General features: G+C 38.6%; 1 protein-coding gene across 1 annotated transcript in view; it reads right to left on the bottom strand.

Moving 5' to 3' along the window:
• Window positions 1-292: 292 nt before the first annotated feature.
• Cd28 (CD28 molecule) overlaps window positions 293-17,024 on the bottom strand; it is a 29,244-nt gene continuing 12,512 nt past the window's right edge. The window contains exons 2-4 of the mRNA XM_028765815.1: window positions 11,325-11,681; window positions 9,153-9,268; window positions 293-4,504 (exon numbers count right to left, since the gene is read on the bottom strand). Coding sequence (XP_028621648.1) covers window positions 4,376-4,504; window positions 9,153-9,268; window positions 11,325-11,681 — 602 coding nt within the window. The 3' untranslated portion in view covers window positions 293-4,375. The remainder of the gene's footprint in view (window positions 4,505-9,152; window positions 9,269-11,324; window positions 11,682-17,024) is intronic.

The raw sequence follows: 17,024 nt of genomic DNA, 5'->3' as shown, positions 1-17,024 counted from the left end.
AGAGCATGCAGTGCTGTGAAGTGCTGTCTTCTAGACATGGCACAGGCGTGGTACTATGAACTTATAGGAGCTGTGGACACCTGTACAAGACCTGTACAAGGGCAAGCCACCAAGACTGCTACACATTCCAGCAAGTGGCACTCACTGGATTCGATGGGTTACCAAAAAGAGAAGAAAAAAAAGAAAGAGGAGGGCATGAATATGAGAGGGGGACATGTGTTGGGGACTGTCCAGGGGACATGATGGCCAGGAGCTGGGTATGGGTATTATCAAGATACATCGAACACATACATAAAATTGTCAACAAATACATTATTTTTATTTATTTTATGTATATGTTTTGCCTAAATATATGTCCATTGAACCACATGAGTTTTTGATGTCGATGGAAACCCAAAGAGAGCATCAAATATGGGTTCTGGGAAACAAACCTAGGACCTCAGGAAGAATAGCTCGAGTCATGTCCTTAGCCACTGAGCCATCTCTCCCGTCCCAAAAACAATTTTTTTAAAAAATGGTCCAAAAATAAAAACAAAAAGGATGTCAACAATCTATTAAGAGATAATTTGAGTACTTTAAATGGAAAATCAACTTATTCCTAATTGGTTGCTTTTAGAATAACATTTTTAGAATGATTCTAACTGTATTCATCTTTCAGGATGCACAGAAATTTCTAAACCGAAATGAACTTGTATAAATTACATGTCCTTCTACCAGATTTCTCTGTGTCTGCTTTACCTCTTGTGTCTCTGATAAGAAGAGGAAAACAGAAGTGATTCTGCGTTCCTTCTCGGGATGTGATCAGATCATTTAGATTTGTCATTAACTCATAAACCCATGTGAAATCTATCTATTCAGTGAATAAATATTTATTGCGTGCTAAGCATTATTCTAGGCGTTGGGGATACAACAATAAAATCAAAGTAAATGGAGTTCTTTCCCTATGGAGATCCAGTGTAGATTAGGAAAAAAAAAACAGACAGTAAACCAATAAATAAGAAAAACATCTAGTAATAGAGTTATACAGAAAATAAAACAAGGCAAGGAGACCGGTTGTAGAGGTAATTAACTATAGTTGAAGGTGACATTTGGGCAAATATGTCAAGGAAGTATGAGCAAACCAAGTAGATATCTAAGGAATACCATTGTAGACAGAGAAAACAGTATGAATAGCATGTGTTAAGTCCCCGGTACAGGAACAAGCTTTTGATATTTGCATAAACATAACAGTGCAAGAGAGATTTAAGCTTCAACTGGCCTTGTAGATAGCATAAACTCATTCACAAGTCCCACACTACTGTGGGTTAATGGTGGCTATATGGACATGAACATTGTGGTTTCTGGTCCATCTCACGTTGTTGAATTTAACATATTCAGGTGAGCATACAAGTCATGTATAGTTCCTATATGTCAGTACAGAAAGCTGAGATGAGAGATCAGACATCCATTTGACTATCAGTATGCCTATTAAAATAGCCTTTCAGATTAGTGGCTCACTTAGTTGACTAAATGACTGAAGACCTAAATGATTGAAGGCTCAATCCAGTTCTATCTGTCCCCCAGCAGTCACATCACAGAGAGCACATTGGGTAATCCCAGACTGAAATCTCCAAGAGATAAAGCATTGGCCTACTGATAAACTGCTACTGAAGCCTAGCAAACCAACCACAGCTTGCATTTCTTCCAAAGAAAAACAACATTTGAAAATCTGCAGAGAAAGAGAGACAGAGAGATACACAGAGACAGAGACACAGAGAGAGCCAGAGAGAGAAGAGACAGAGAAGTGGGAGAGGGAGAGACACATATACAGGAGAGACAGAGAGACAGAGAAAGAGAGACACAGAGACACACAGAGAGGAGAACCCAAAGGTGTAAAAATGTCATACACTTTTTCAAATAGCAAAATCTCTCCTGATTCACTGAAAAGGGGGAGCATACCTGTCCTAAGGAAAACATTAAAGTAGGAGTTTTAAAACAGGCACATGCTAGTGTGGTAATTTTATCATTGGATGTAGCTATAAGGTACACCAGGTCTCTTTAAAATTGGTACGCTCAGTCCCAAATAGGTGAGCTCACAATTAAAAATTACAGGCACACCTTTAATTCTAAGACTCTTACAATAATAGCAGCAAATGACATAGTTTTCTTCATATACACTACATCTGAAACTGCAAAAGCTTTACTCTGAACCAGTGTTTTTAAACCATCTGTTGGTTCATACGGATAGCAAAAGGCTTCTCACACCTATGCTTTGGTTCTGTCCAGGGTGGGTATGAAAACTCTCAGGTGTGATTCATCTCCAGTAAACCTCCTTTTCCAGTTAGAAAACAAAGTTCTCGATTGCCAAAGACCAAATCTTTCCATTTAGAAAAGGGTTTGTTATTTGCTATTGCCCTTTCTATAAATTCCCAGCTCTGTTCAAGAACTCTACATGTTAAGAGGTGGCTGCAATCACAAGTGCCAGGACCAGCAGTCTTTTATCACACAAGTGGGGCAGATCTTGGCCTTCTCTGCTTTAATTAAAGGCACAGAATAGAAGCCAATTTAAAAAAAAAAAAAAGTCTACCAGAGCACAATATCCTTTGTCTAGAATTAAAAGATTCCTATCTCTTCCTACCTCTCATATTTAAAAAAAAATTTTTAAAGACCTCTTTATATACCAAAACAGTGGAGGAGGGGAAATGCCTAGTGTTTGATTACAAGATAAACTATTCCAATTAGCTGGAAAATTACTGAAGCTGAGAGATTCTCATGAGTTAAATTGATGTTACAAACTGGTCATGATTGTGTACTCCTGTAATCCCAAAACTTGGGAGGCAGAGGCCGGAGGATCACAGCAAGTTTCATTATGTCCATTTTACAGTTGAGGAATCATAGTCTTGGATGATCAGTGACTCGCAGGAGAACTTTTAACTAGTAATGAGAAGTTTTACCAGGTCTTCCTGCCTTTAAAACCTCAGAATAATTCAAAGCATTGTACAAATGGTGAAGACAGCTGTACGGTCATTCTTCAAGGTCCCCAGATACATTTCAGTTGACCCAAACTGGAAGTCAAAAGAAAAAAAAAAAAGTCCACCTTCATTCCAGTAACAGGCCTTGCAGGATCTTGAGAATTTTGGTGTCATCCCTAAAGACACACTCCAAAATAATTGTTCTTGTCAACGAATCCCCATGGTATGAAGCAGCTGAGCCCACAAAGTTCTGGAGTCCTGAGCCCTACAATATATCAAATCCCTCTAAACTTTAGCGTCCAAAGGAACTTATACTGGGGCTCCCTATGGTGCCTTCTGGAAAACATCCACCTCTTTTGTACATGGCAAGAATGACCTCATTCCCTTCCTCAGAGGAAGCTCCCTGGAATGCATCTTTTGTCATCCTAACAAATTCTAACACTACACTTTTTGTTCACAGTATCATGACTAGTGCCCTATAGACACAATTCCAGATATCCACAAAGGACAACAAGTGACCTAACTGTGGAAAGTTGAAACTTAAATGATTTGACTATAACAAGCTATTAAACAGATAATTCTTCATAGCATTCACATATGTGTGTGTGTGTGTATATGTGTGTGTACATATGTGTGTGTGTGTGTGTGTGTGTATTTTACATAAAGTGATCTTACTTCCTCTCACATCTTCTTGGCGTGGGAGGGCTATTTAGTTCTGAAATCATGTTGTGACTATTAATAATACTGGATTCCCATGACAGGGAATGAGGAAACAAGGCTTAGGGGTGCTTTGAGGCTATTCCATGGGTCAATGTGATTAAAAATGGCCAGAAATCATTAAAAATATGTCCACATCTTTCTAAACTAACAGGAAAACACTGTTTTTAGTGGCTCATTTCATGAGTGAAAAAAGTGTTTTTAACTATTTTTCAAATAGTTAAGTACTATACTCTAACCTACCCCCACTCCAAAACACCAACTAAGCCAAAGAGAAGGTTTTGCTATCCTTTCTTCTCTCTCCAAAATAGCTTTGACTATCACTCAACACACTGAAATGTGCTGGTAAGTGAGAAAGGGGCGGGGCTCATCCAGGAGCCTGCAAATTGATTTTCCGAGGCTGAATGAATTCTCTCACTTTTTGATTTCTCTACTCTAACTTCCCCAATCAAGTCAATAAATATATTAAGCTTGAGTTTGGGTCAAGCCACACAAAATTTATCCTGCCAAGAAGCTTCTTTCATTCATTCCAGAGTCTCAAGATGATGGTGATGTTCGATCTAGACACTCTAAAATAGTTGGCATTGGTGGCCCAGTAGAGGTCCAAAGTGGCCGGCTGAAGAGGAGGCTGTCCTTTCCTATCCAGAGCAGTGATGGTGAGTAGGTAGATGAGTACCAGCCGGCGGGCTTCTGGATAGGGGTCCCTGTCAGGGGCGGTATGCTGCAAAGTCTCTCGCAGGGGCATAGGGCTGGTAATGCTTTCGCGTGGGCCCAAGCCTCCGGGGTGTCATGTTCATGTAGTCACTTTGAAGGAGTCTGTTCCTTCTGCTATTTGTCTGGGAGGAAAAAAAAGAAAAAAGTCAATATGGAAAGATTTAGAGGAGGTATTGTTGGAGGGGTTCCAAGACTTTGGGGATAATTATTCAGATCATCAGTTGTCAAATGACCCTGAGGAGCAGTATTTTTATGTGCCTTGGACTAGGATAATGACTAATCAAAGCCTGACTACCACTGGCTCTACTAAAAATCTAAAGGAAACTGTTTTATAGACACGTGTCCATTACTCTCAACGTCTGTCATCTAATCCAAAGCCCGAGAGCATATTTTAGAACATATTCACTATTGATATTTAAGTGCATTGGAAAGCCCTTTGTCTTTGGCCATTTCCACTTTAATCATTCATTAAGTAAGTTATTTTTCTGTAATTAAACAACAACAAAACAAAACAAACAAACAAACAGAAAAACACCAATAAAGAAACCTTTCAGGTCTTTTAGGATCTAAAATAATAATTATACATTTAGGTTAGCAATTGTTTCTCAGCCTTTTGGCTAAGATCAAGTGTAATTTAGTTTATCAGAATCCAAATGAATGAGGGTTTATAGTTCAAATACCTATATCCCTATTTTCTATATGAATATATTTCTGCAAAAACAATAATGTCACCCACCACTGTTTTCTCAGACTGAGCAACCTCTGGAAGAAATTCTACCAGGAGCAGAGAAAGAGGAATGACACTGAGCCTGGAACTAGAGTTAAACTCACTTTGCATCTTTTTTTTTTTTTTTGAAAAGAACTTTCATTTAATAACTTTGTGTCTTCTAGAAGTAGCATTACACTCCCAAATGTGGTACCTCTATTCAAACTTCACCTTTCATCTTGGGATATACGTAAAGCAGATGGAAACGCACTGGCAGGAACTCCAACTAAATCTGGTGGAATTGTCACAGACAAGACATTTGGCACACCTGGGGAGAGTAAATCCTTTGAAGCAAGGATGAAACACTCACTTTGCATCTTGACCACATTTTTTTGACTGTGGTCCAGAGGCATCATTGCCAGATCAATGTGATGTAAACTTTGCATAATTGTCAAAAGGAGAAAGTCGTATGGATTGTAGAGTTGGAATGCTCTGACATGAAAAAACAATGCCAACTTCTAAGCAGCAAAGCCTGCTGTTGTGATAAGTATGTACAACAAGTGTGAGGGACAGGTGCCCCTGAATAGATAGTGATGGATGATGACAGGTGTGGCCTCCTTTCTACACCCACGTGCCCAAAGCCTCAAAGTAAGCAAAGACAGCTGGGGATGCTGCCCTCGCAAGCATTTTCAGCACTGATGCTAACCTTTAGGGTCTCCTTTGCCAACCCCTAAATGCTAACCCTTGCCTGTGGATATACCAATGAAACTATAATTTAAAGAAAGGCCTCAATAAGAAGGGTGTTGTGACTCTGAGGTTCTCCAAGTTACACACAAAGATAAAGAAAATTTGTTACAATCAGCTCCCATGTTTACCCCAACACTATTATCAGACAGTGGGTTTAGCTGATTCTTAACCACTGTGATGGAAATAGCTGGGAATCCAGTCCAGAATCCACAGTGCTCATGCATACTCACAACGTGTATGCATAGAATACCCACCTCCTGTGTCTATGTATCTGTGTCCCTCACCAACCAGTGCCTGTTAAAGATGTGTGGCTTCAAGGCCACTCTACCCTTCACCCTTTCTTTTACCTCTGCCTTGTTTCCTAGACAAAGCAGCAACACACAGGGTATACATAAGCAATGTTCTGAAATGGTTAAGAATGTAGTAGATTTAAAGGCTACCTAAATACACATTATCTACACATTGTGGTCCATACTGGCAAAAAGCATGTTAAAAACAAAACAAAAACAAACAAACTAAAACAACCCTCCTCTAAGCTAGAAAAGAGAACCAGTGTGACAGTTTAGCTTAGTGAACAAAGAATGAGGAATGACAGGTCATAGTCTGCAGCAACCTGACCAAGAAAATCCCTTTCTTTACTCAAATGCCAACATCAGGTCAAGCAGAGAGACAGAAACCCACACAGCCTGGAACTACCTACAGCAGCACAGCATGGATTCTTAGGAGGCTCTGGAAACCAGTTAACTTTCACCAAGGGCACACTGCTGACCAGCCAAAAATAGGATCCCAGAAAGTGGTTAAGCCCTAGGGATCCCTAAATGCCTAGCTCACTAAGACGCTTCTTGACTAAAGGTGCTACATTGTTCTGTGAGATGCAAATTATTTTTATTCCCCCATTTGGTCAGAGAGTACAAAGACCTGTGTTTGAGATCCAAATAAGTTAACATTCCTGTTAGATAACCTGGTTGACTCCCAAGAGCCACAGATGTACAGCACTAAGGCTGTATAGTCACAGCGAGCGTGTGAGATAAGTCAGAAACAGTTTTCCCAAGGCAGAGGAGACAATCTTACCAGAAATTGTGGGGCTGCCAAAGAAAAGCACAAAACATCTCCGATACATGATTTGAAAGGTGAATTGTTTTAACTCATTGAAAGTGAGAGGCTGCTTTGGGGGCGGTTTCAGTCATGCAGCACCTTGGTGCCTCATCTTAGAAGCTGACTTCCTTGATATATATTTACCATAAGTTTTAAAGCACTGCCCATGGGACCACTGAAAGCCAAAGCAGTTTCCAAAAGTACTTCCCATGAAGCTAGTAAATGCCTTTGACCTCGGTCAATACATGACAATATATCTTGGAAGGGTATCCAGAGGGCTATTGCACCTGGTCTTTAGATTAGGAAATTCAAGTTCTTGCTTAAAGTCTTGAGAAGCAAGAAAGTCAGTGGTTGAGAATTAGACAAAAACAAGCCAAACTTAAGGGTTCTAAAATCATTGGCAGCCCCTGTAGAGCCAGAAGATAGCAAGAGTGCAGACTTCAAAGTCCAGAAGGATGAAAGTTCTAAACTAGTATCAGAGCCGGAATTTGGGCAATAGTTTCTATACTAAAGCTTCTATCAGTATACCTTGATTGGACAACTTTCAGAATTCCCAAGATGAAACAAAAAATTTCCATGAACAAGCTAACACCATGTTCCCCACTGCGTAAAAGCCATAGATTAGTCAAAAGGTAGCCTGACAAATGTCCACCTGCTCCATGGCCTACAAACTACAGAAATGTGTGGGGAATAATAGAGAGGCAACTTTGGATAAGAAAACAAACAATTTAAATCTACAGCAAGAAGATACAACTTCATGACTTAGAGCTAGAACTGTCCTGCCCCCTCACCAACATTGTAGTAAATAAGATGGCATCACATGGCATGAGTTCCAGAGATCCCTGACTATACATTATCTCTCTAAATACGTGGATTATGCCTTCAAATTGGTATCATATTTCAAACAGGCTTAGTTAGGTCCTTATTTGGTTTGCATGGAGGTTACCTATTTAGCAACACAATAAGGGTTCCCTAAGTCCTAAGTGTACTTCACAGTAGATGGATGGAGACTGGCAAGAAAAGGGGTCTTTTCTTCTTGTGCAGCATACATTTCTCATTGAAGAAATTACTTGTATATTCACCCAACTTCTGGAAAAAAACCCAGAGGCGTGTGGAATCAATACATAAGGTTCCTCATACACAAAGAAGTTTCTAAGAAAAGGATCCTTGCTAAGGTCTTAACAGTGAATGTGTTCATCAAAATGTGTTTTAAAGAGCATAGGAAAGATAGCTTAGCGGTTCTTCTGAGGAACAGGGTTCAATTCCCAGCACCTACATGGTGGCTCACAAATATCTGTAAATCCAATTTCAGAAAAATCTGATTCCCTCTTCTGGCTTCCAATCAGTACCAGATACATAAATGGTGCGCAGACATACACACAGGCAAAATACCCACATAAATTAAAATTTAAAAATTTTTAAATATGTTTGAAAGCCAGACATGGTGGTACGCACCTATAATTTCAGCCCTCAAGAGGATGAAGCAGGAGGATTTATATGAGTCAAGGTCAGTTTGGATTGACTAGTAAGTTCCAGGCCAATCTGGTCCACATGATGAGACATTGTCTCAGAAAAAACAAACAAAAAGTGTTCAAGCTTGGATCAAAAAGTCAACATTGAGAAAGGTGAAAATATATATATTAAACTTATTGTAAAAACATCTGCAGAGACTAGTAATCTCTGTTCAGTGGAGAGAGCTCTGAACAGTCTCTTTCCTCTTATGCTTTCATGATGTCAGCATTGAAGTTGACCTCACACAATGCAGCTGCTTCAAAAAGGACAGAAAACAGGACTGACATAAACAAACCTGCGTTCTTCTGGTTTGAATGCACAATTTTAGCAGCCTACTTTCTCCTGTATTTTAACCCTGAACCAAAGCATTGGCTTCAGTTGCCTAGTCCTGATGAGGCTTAGATTTTATATTTTACGTATGCATTTAAGCTGTTTTATATGCAATTATTATGTTGCAAAATTAAGAATAAGAAAGTTAATTCTCTATAATTGCCCACCCTAATCTTCCCATTTAGTTCTAATTCTGCCTGACCGCTTGATGCCTTCTGGAAAACAGAACTCACATCAGATTATTACTACATATAAGATGGACAGACTGAAAAACATCACCTGCTTTAACGTTGCAGTAGAAAAGATACAGGCCAGATTCTTAATATAGTCAGAGTGCAGGTGCAGAGAAGTTACATAAAAAGCAATGTTGCTCCGCTTACCCAGGTAATACAAAAAGCCACTGTCACTACCAAGCCGTAAAAAAGCAGGACTCCAGCAACCACGACCAGTGCCCAAAACAGCTTAGGAGATGTCTGAGTATGACAAAGATGTTTCTCTGAAAAACATAACAGACTGGGTTAAAGGACACAGAAACAGCAGTTGAGTACATTTCTATCCTGCACATCAGAGAAGAATTTGAAAGTACTAAAACATACAAAATACCGCCAGCTCAGATGATCGAGTCTTGCTTTTGGGACTTACTCAACCCCACCTCTGATCAAACTTTGTCAGTATACAAGACTAAGGTTGCAAGCACTGCGTTATAGTGCTACACTGGTGACAGTCACTGGACCTTGTTAGCATTGCTAATGGTGACTTTCAGTGACTTTAACCTGACCCCAAGCCCCTTCCCCCACATCAGAAGCTAATTTATCTATACCCTAAACTCTTTGAAATAAGTAAATAATACAAATGTTTTCAAACCCTAAGAAAAATCATCCACTTAATTTGGCAGTCAGAAAACTAGCCTGGAAAAAATTTAAAAAGATAAATATGTAGCTCTAACTCCAACAGATTATCCAATACCGAATGAGTCAGGTCATATATTTGGTATGAGAAAGGAGATGGGAATAAAACTCCATGCAGTTCTATTGAAACTAGTGGAAAATTATAACTAGGCAGAATACTTCATAGTTCATTGCGATGTATAGACATTGGGTCTGGTTAATTCGGATACATGAATTTCTCTATTTCCAAGCTATTTATAATAAAGTTGTAATAAATTACATAAATAAAAAGTATCGACAACTCTCTAGTCCATGAGGTTTTAATCCTGGCTGCACATTAGAATTATCTGACAGAGTGTTGAAAACCATTATCTAGCTCCCCTTCCTCAAGCCGTATTGATTAAGTCAGAAGCTCAAAGTTGAGCACAGGCATTCCCTAATTTACCTACTTAGGTTTATGATATACAAATACAAAGAGGGTTGAAAGCTGCTGAGGACAGAATCCCTGACATCTTTTCCAGTTCTCCTAAATGTGTGTGTGTGTGTGTGTGTGTGTGTGTATGTTGTATGCATACACACGATATACTAGCCTAAGGTAATGTACCATTTATATGAAGAAATGTTTTACTCTTGGCTTCCAAAATGATATATCTTTTTTATCCTTCAACTTAATCCAATCAAAATATTTTGCCTGGAAATTATTGATATTAGAAATCTTAATTTGTGTATTAATTGTCTCTGTTTTTTTTTTCCAGAACATAAAAGCTACTCTGCCATATTAATATAATAATTCTTTTCTTGTTTGGTATTTGAGTTTTCTCAAGTAAGCCTTTGTTATGGCATAAGAGAAAATCCATTTATTGTAATTGTGCTAAAATTGAATATAAAATGGAGCATATGTTTTCTTATCTATCATTCTCATATACACAAAAATCTATCCATCCTCCCTCAGTTTTTTATGTCAATGCCAATAGCTATATTTGGGGTTGAGAATCCTATTATTTTTCTTCCCAATGTTTTCACAGAACATAATCTCAATGTAAACATAATGTACTTATTGCTGTTGATCCATGAGTACTTCTTAATTATATTGAGTTTGGGGTTATTAAAAAGTTGGATAACTTACCCAAGATCACAAAAGGTATGTCCCATAAATTTCTAGTCCAGCATTCTTTTTATGTTTTGGAAAATGGAAAGAAACTTAGTAGCAGAAGAACATGGATCCCAAAAAAAGAGAATGAATTTGGTATCCAACCCATTCTTCCTGAGTCCTGTTCCATCAGACTATGTTTCACTGTAGAGGACTGACTCTATGCTCAATTTTAGTACTGACTCTATGCTCAATTTTATGCTTGATCTTAACCAAAAGGTCAAAAAATATGTATAGTCAAATTTTAATGGCAAATTTATTCTGGGCATGATGTACTTGAATCCAGAATAATCTCATAGGTTCTATTCCCATAGACTCTTCTCTCATCCTTCCAAATAACGTCAGTGAGGAACGTAAAGGCATTTCAGATAAGCTGGAGTCGTTGCTGAAGTGAAAGGAAACAGGTTTACGAGAGTCTCAGATCACGTGCTAGCGCCCCACCTTCACTTATCCCAACCCTCCTCTCACCATTGAACAACCATCCTTTAGGTTATCGGAGTACAGTGGCGTGTTACCTTTTATGTGAATAATAGTTCCATTGCTCTTCTCGTTGTCTAGGTAAGGCGGAGGATACATGACCTCAATTTTGCAGAAGTAAATATCTGTGTGATTAACATGCAGATTCCAGAGACGGAACGTCACGGTTTCATTGTCGAAATCCCCATCACAGTTGAACCCCACATTTGGGCGAAACTGGGCCTGATAGGTAAAATTCCCGTTCCCGACACAGACTTCCACGTCACTGTTCACGCCCTTGTAAAGGGATGCCCGGAACTCCTTCGCAAGAAGGTTGTAGGAATACCTGCAGCTGAGGCTGACTTCGTTGCTATCTACCACAAGCAGCGGGGACTGTTTCACCAAAATCTTGTTTTCTGAGGGGGAAAAACATTTAGTTAGGAGCATAAGAATAATAATTCCCTTGCCCTGAAACAAAGTGAATTAATTAGTCAACAGAACAGATCTCCAACAAAGTCCATTGGCAGATAAAGATATATTAATAATACTTCTTGGAATGATGACTACTCCAAAAGTTTTCAAGTTTATATTTCAATAATATTGGCATCCTTTTCTGAATGTGAAGACGGGAGCATGCTTCCTCCTGGACGGCAAAACGTAACCTTCCATGAGCACTGAGTACCACAGCTAGGCACTAGGAATTTTTGAACCGAGTTGAGATGCCTATGAAGTTGTGTTGACTTCCTGAATTAGTGATCAGCTTGGAGACAGCTTGAAAGCCGGACACAGATGTCCAAATGATTTTTTTTTTTTCAATTCTGCAGCAAGTTTTTGTAAAAAGCATTTTGAAGTTTCAAAACATCCTGCTTTGCTTATTGACCAACCCAAAAGCAGGATAAAGGAGTACGGAGGCATCGCATTTGTAGCTTAAATTTCTCTTCCAGAGCAAATTCAAATAAGAGCCTCTCAAGAAACTTGCTTGCTTACCCTCTTAAATCAAGAAGAGTTGTATCTTTATCCAGCAAACAATCAAAGCTCTGGGTACCATCTAATTCAATTTCTCCCCTTAAAGGCAAAGAAAATGAAACTACATTCTCACTTCCATTGGGGGAGGGGAGACAACGCTCATACTGTTTCCAGTGCATCCCCATTTCCAGAAATATATTCCTTTTTAAAAAGAAAACATCACATTTTAAGTGTGTGTGTGTGTGTGTGTGTGTACCACAACATGCAAGTGGAGATCAGAGGTCAAGTTGCAGGAGTTGATTCTTTCCCTCCACCCACAGATCAGGCTTAGCAACAGGTGCCTACCATGTCTTTGGCTCTATATTTTTTCTAAACAAACAAAACAAAACAGAAACAAAAACCAGGGATTCACTATGTAGCCTTTGCTGTCTTGGAACATACTACATAGACCAGGCTGGCCTAGAACTCACTAATTCACCTGCCTTTACCTCCTGAGTGCTGAGATTAAAAGTATGGGACACCATTCCTGTATATTTGTTTAAAGAGATAAATAAAAAGACTGAATGAGGTCTAGAAACATGAATGGTTCAGCTACAGTCATTGAGCGAATGGTGATCAAAATCAGAACTAAAACCGAAGGCCAAACCACCTAAATAGCTGACCGCTTAGGAATGGAGAGTCAACTTTACAGATCAAAGATGTATAGGATGTAGGCATTCTCTTCCTGAGACATGACTTCAATTTTTCAGAAGTAAACAAATTGCTGTTTGTGAAGAAATTTAAAAAAAAATAAAAATAAATCAAAATCAGTTTTTGCTGGGGGACCATACTAATTACCTATTTATAGTTTTTACTGTTGTGAGGCTATCCTTTAACCGTGGAGCAATCTCTTCAGCCTGCTATTTCTAATTTTTAAAAGGTTATTTGTACCCACACCCAAGAGCCAGTTAGACTCAGTAGTTGTTAAAAATTAAATTTAGCATTTAACCTGGGATTGAATTCATATACACAGTGTTTCGGTTTTTGGTTGTTTGTTTGATGTTTGTTTTTTTTTTCTTTCTTTCTTTCTTTCTTTCTTTCTTTCTTTCTTTTGTTTTGGGTAGAAGGTAAGTACGCAGAATTAAATCTCTAATAGCTTTTGTCATCTATATAATTATCAGTATCTCTATACACATAGAACTTAAAAAGAAAACATATACCCACAACCTCTTACTCCCAGAAATTCTGATGTAGTTGATATAAGTTAAGATGTGGTGAATGTTGATATTTGGGCTGGAATAACTTTACTGAGATGTAAGTAACATATTACAAAGTTCTTTTTAAAAATATGATTAAGAGATTTTTTAATACAATGGGAGTTGTGAATAGACCACAACTCTCTGTTTGTAAGATGTCTTCATTACACAAAAAGGAGACTTCCTGCTCATTGGCCACCATTTCCCAACATTCTCTCCCTCCAGCCCCCGGCAGCCTCTTCTCTACTTCTTGTCTCTATTTGCCTATTCAGGATATTTCATATGCTTGGAACCACAGTGTGTGTCGTTTTGTATTTGGCATTTTTCACATAGCAATTCTCAAGTTTCATCTGTGTTGCGATAAAGTATCAGAACTTTAGTTTATGACTATTCTATTGTGTAGCTAGAGTACATTTTGTTTTTACACTCAACATTTTTTTTTTTTGCCTATTATGAACAGGGCTACTATGAATATCTGTGTAAGGGTAGAGAAGGAGGAGCTAGAGAGGAAAGGACAAGCTCCAGCACCCAAACTCCAATGTTCATTTAGTAATTATTGTCTGATTCAGCAGATGACACATTCCGAAGACTCACACATGAGAGATAAAACTGATTCCTAAACATGAATTCCTTGGGCAGTTCCCAGTCTGATAAGGAAGAAACATATATAAATAGCTAGTTTTGATCCAGTAGACAACAGTCTGCAGGTTCTGGGACCAGTTGGTTTCTTAGACACGAAGACTGCTGGTCTGTGAGATAATGGATGATGCCTACATTGATTGACAAACATTTACCAAGATCTGTCAGTGATAGAGTCCTAGTGAAGGCTTTTAAGCCAAAAAGCAGCTGTGCACAGCTTTTCATTTATGTAGATCACTCTAACCAAAGTGGAAGCAGTACGTTGGATGATACCAGAGTAAGGGCATGGAGAGTGGGCAAGATCATCTGTCTTCCGGGTCAGAGGTGAGAGAGACTGAACTGGCTTAGAAGTATTGGATGAAGTGAGAAATGTTTACAGGCTAATGCTTTCCCAACTTGACAGTGATTTAGGTGTGGCTAAAGAGAAAAGGAAGCATTTAAAATGACATCCTCAGCCAAACAGAAACAAGTAGATATTTTCTTTTTACTCCTTCTACTTCATTACCAGAATTGACAGATCCAAAAATCTAAGTCAAGTTTGGACATCTGAGTATAAAGAAGACATTTTTTCAGCATCAGGGGTCATGACACAGTATGGAAACTTTCAGAGGAAGAGACTGCAGTCATTCTCTGAAACGGTTTTTCTTTGCAAGGAGTAATATAACAACTCGAAGGTAGCTTTTCTTCTTCCCATCATGGGGACTCTGAGCTCAAGCCTCAGCATGGCTGAGATTGTCTGATTTCTCCTGAGCCCATTTGAACTCAGCGTTACAAACCAAGCATGTTCTCAACGAGAAATCCACAGCCCCTTGTCAAGGCTGTCTGTTAGCTCTCATTGTGCTGGAGACACAACCAACCACAGAGCAAAGAAAGGGGAAATACTTCATATTGTGACTGTGCCAAATTTTGTTAGGAAGAGTTTGAAAACTATGAGAAGGAAATGGGCAATTTATCTGTTGATGTTCACATTTCTCTCTTCTATGTCGACAGATAATTTTTAGATTAGCTGATGCTTAAAGAGAGACGCTGTAGTCAAGGTAATCTCTTGTTTTGTGCTTGTATGTGGCTAAAAGCTTCCTAGCTTAGGATTAAAGTTGATAAAACCCCTTTTTAAATGTTAATACAATTTCTAGATTTCTACCCCACCTTAATTTATTGCACATGAGAAACTACCTGACAGAACCTGAGAATCTACATCTCCTCTGGAGACACACTAAATAAAATAAGTTTATTTATGGTATGAAAGATAGATTACAGTTATCCTAAATGATGTTGACCATGTGTGTTCACTGTTGTTCCTGTACATATGATATTTCTAGCTCTAGGAACATGTGTGAGGAGACACACCGACACCCTACAGTAGAACAGTACAAAGATACAGATAAACCAAAGTACATGACAATGGTCAGCTTGGCTGTGTATTTTGTTTTTTGTTTTTGTGGTTTTGTGTGTGTGTGTACGTGTGTGTGTGTGTATGTGTGTGTGTGTTTTGAGTTTCTTGTAATCTATGTTATTTCAAATAATTTAAGGGAATACTATAAAATTTAAGGACATACCTAGACTTAGAACAGTGGTTCTCAACCTGTGGGTTATGACCACGTTGAGGGTCAAATATCAGGTATCCTGCACCTCATATATTTACATTACAATTCATAACAGTAGCAAAATTACAGTTATGAAGTAGCAACAAAAAAAATTTGATGATTGAGGGTCACCACAACCACAACGTGAGGAACTGTATTAAAGGGTCACAACATTAGCAAGGTTGAGAACCACTAGCTTGGAAGGAGCTAGAGATACATTTAGCTTTCCCATACAGGCTTCTGTTTGAAGATGTGTTGTTTTCTAAATCATGCTGAGAATGACCTTTCTTTCCCTCTGCAAATATTTGATTCTATTTTCCTTCTTGTGAGTGGTTTACCTAGGTTACACCCTCAAGAAACACCATTAGTCTCCCAACTGCATTCGCTCAGCACAGTAAAAACTACTTTGGCTGGCATCTATCTACTAATCGGCAGGTTGTTTTGATGATGAATTTGTGCTTTGCTTTTCAAAACCTTTCCTAGCAGCTAAACAAGCTAAAGATGTGGAGACAGGAAGCAGTAACCTCAAGACTCTTTTCCTCACAAGTCTGCTCTACAACATGAAGAGTAAGATCAGAGGTGAGAAGGCACTTATCTGCAGCCCATGGCAGGCTGTGAGAGCCAGATTTCCCACCAATAGTCTGTGAAACTTGTGATAGTACTGGCTTCTGGGAGGTTGAAAATTGATTGTGTTTCCAAGGGAATGGAATACTTACAAAAACAACTTCCTTCCTTCTCATCAATTCTAAGTGGGTCAATTATTACATTTAGGAACCAGACTAACTTCTGTACAGGTGCAATGGAAAATCATCTCTAAGGAGTAGCTTCTAACATCAAAGAACTTTGGCCTTAAAAGGATGTACACACACACACATCCCTCCCAGTTAAGCTAAATAGTGTATCTACAAAGAATATGAAACATAAAATACAATGTAGAGAACATAGAGGCTTAGAATCATGAGGCTGTAAAACAATTTTAAAGAGTCCAAGTTCAGAACAAATAAGCGGCCTTTGAGACTTGAACCCAAGTCTTCCAACAGATCTTGGTCTATTGTTCCTTTCCCTCTGACACACTGCATCAACATGCTAGCATAATTTCAGTGGTTGGTTTCAGGTCTTCTAGAGGCTGGACTTGATGAAAGAGCTGGTACTAGGAGTTTCAAGTGATGGTTAAGGAAACCATTATTTAGTAGTAGGTAAGTTGAAATGTAAGAGGACTGGACCAAAGCAAACTTCTTTTCTCCCCCATTTTAGTGGGGTATTGTATGAAAGAAAAAGAAAGAAAGAAAGAAAGAAAGAAAGAAAGAAAGAAAGAAAGAAAGAAGAAAGAAAGAAA

Source organism: Grammomys surdaster, unplaced genomic scaffold (genome assembly GCF_004785775.1).
Source record: "Grammomys surdaster isolate TR1022 unplaced genomic scaffold, NIH_TR_1.0 165, whole genome shotgun sequence".
Lineage (NCBI taxonomy): Eukaryota > Metazoa > Chordata > Mammalia > Rodentia > Muridae > Grammomys > Grammomys surdaster.
The sequence above is the reverse complement of the archived record's forward strand: the minus strand, read 5'-3'. Positions and strand labels throughout refer to the sequence as shown.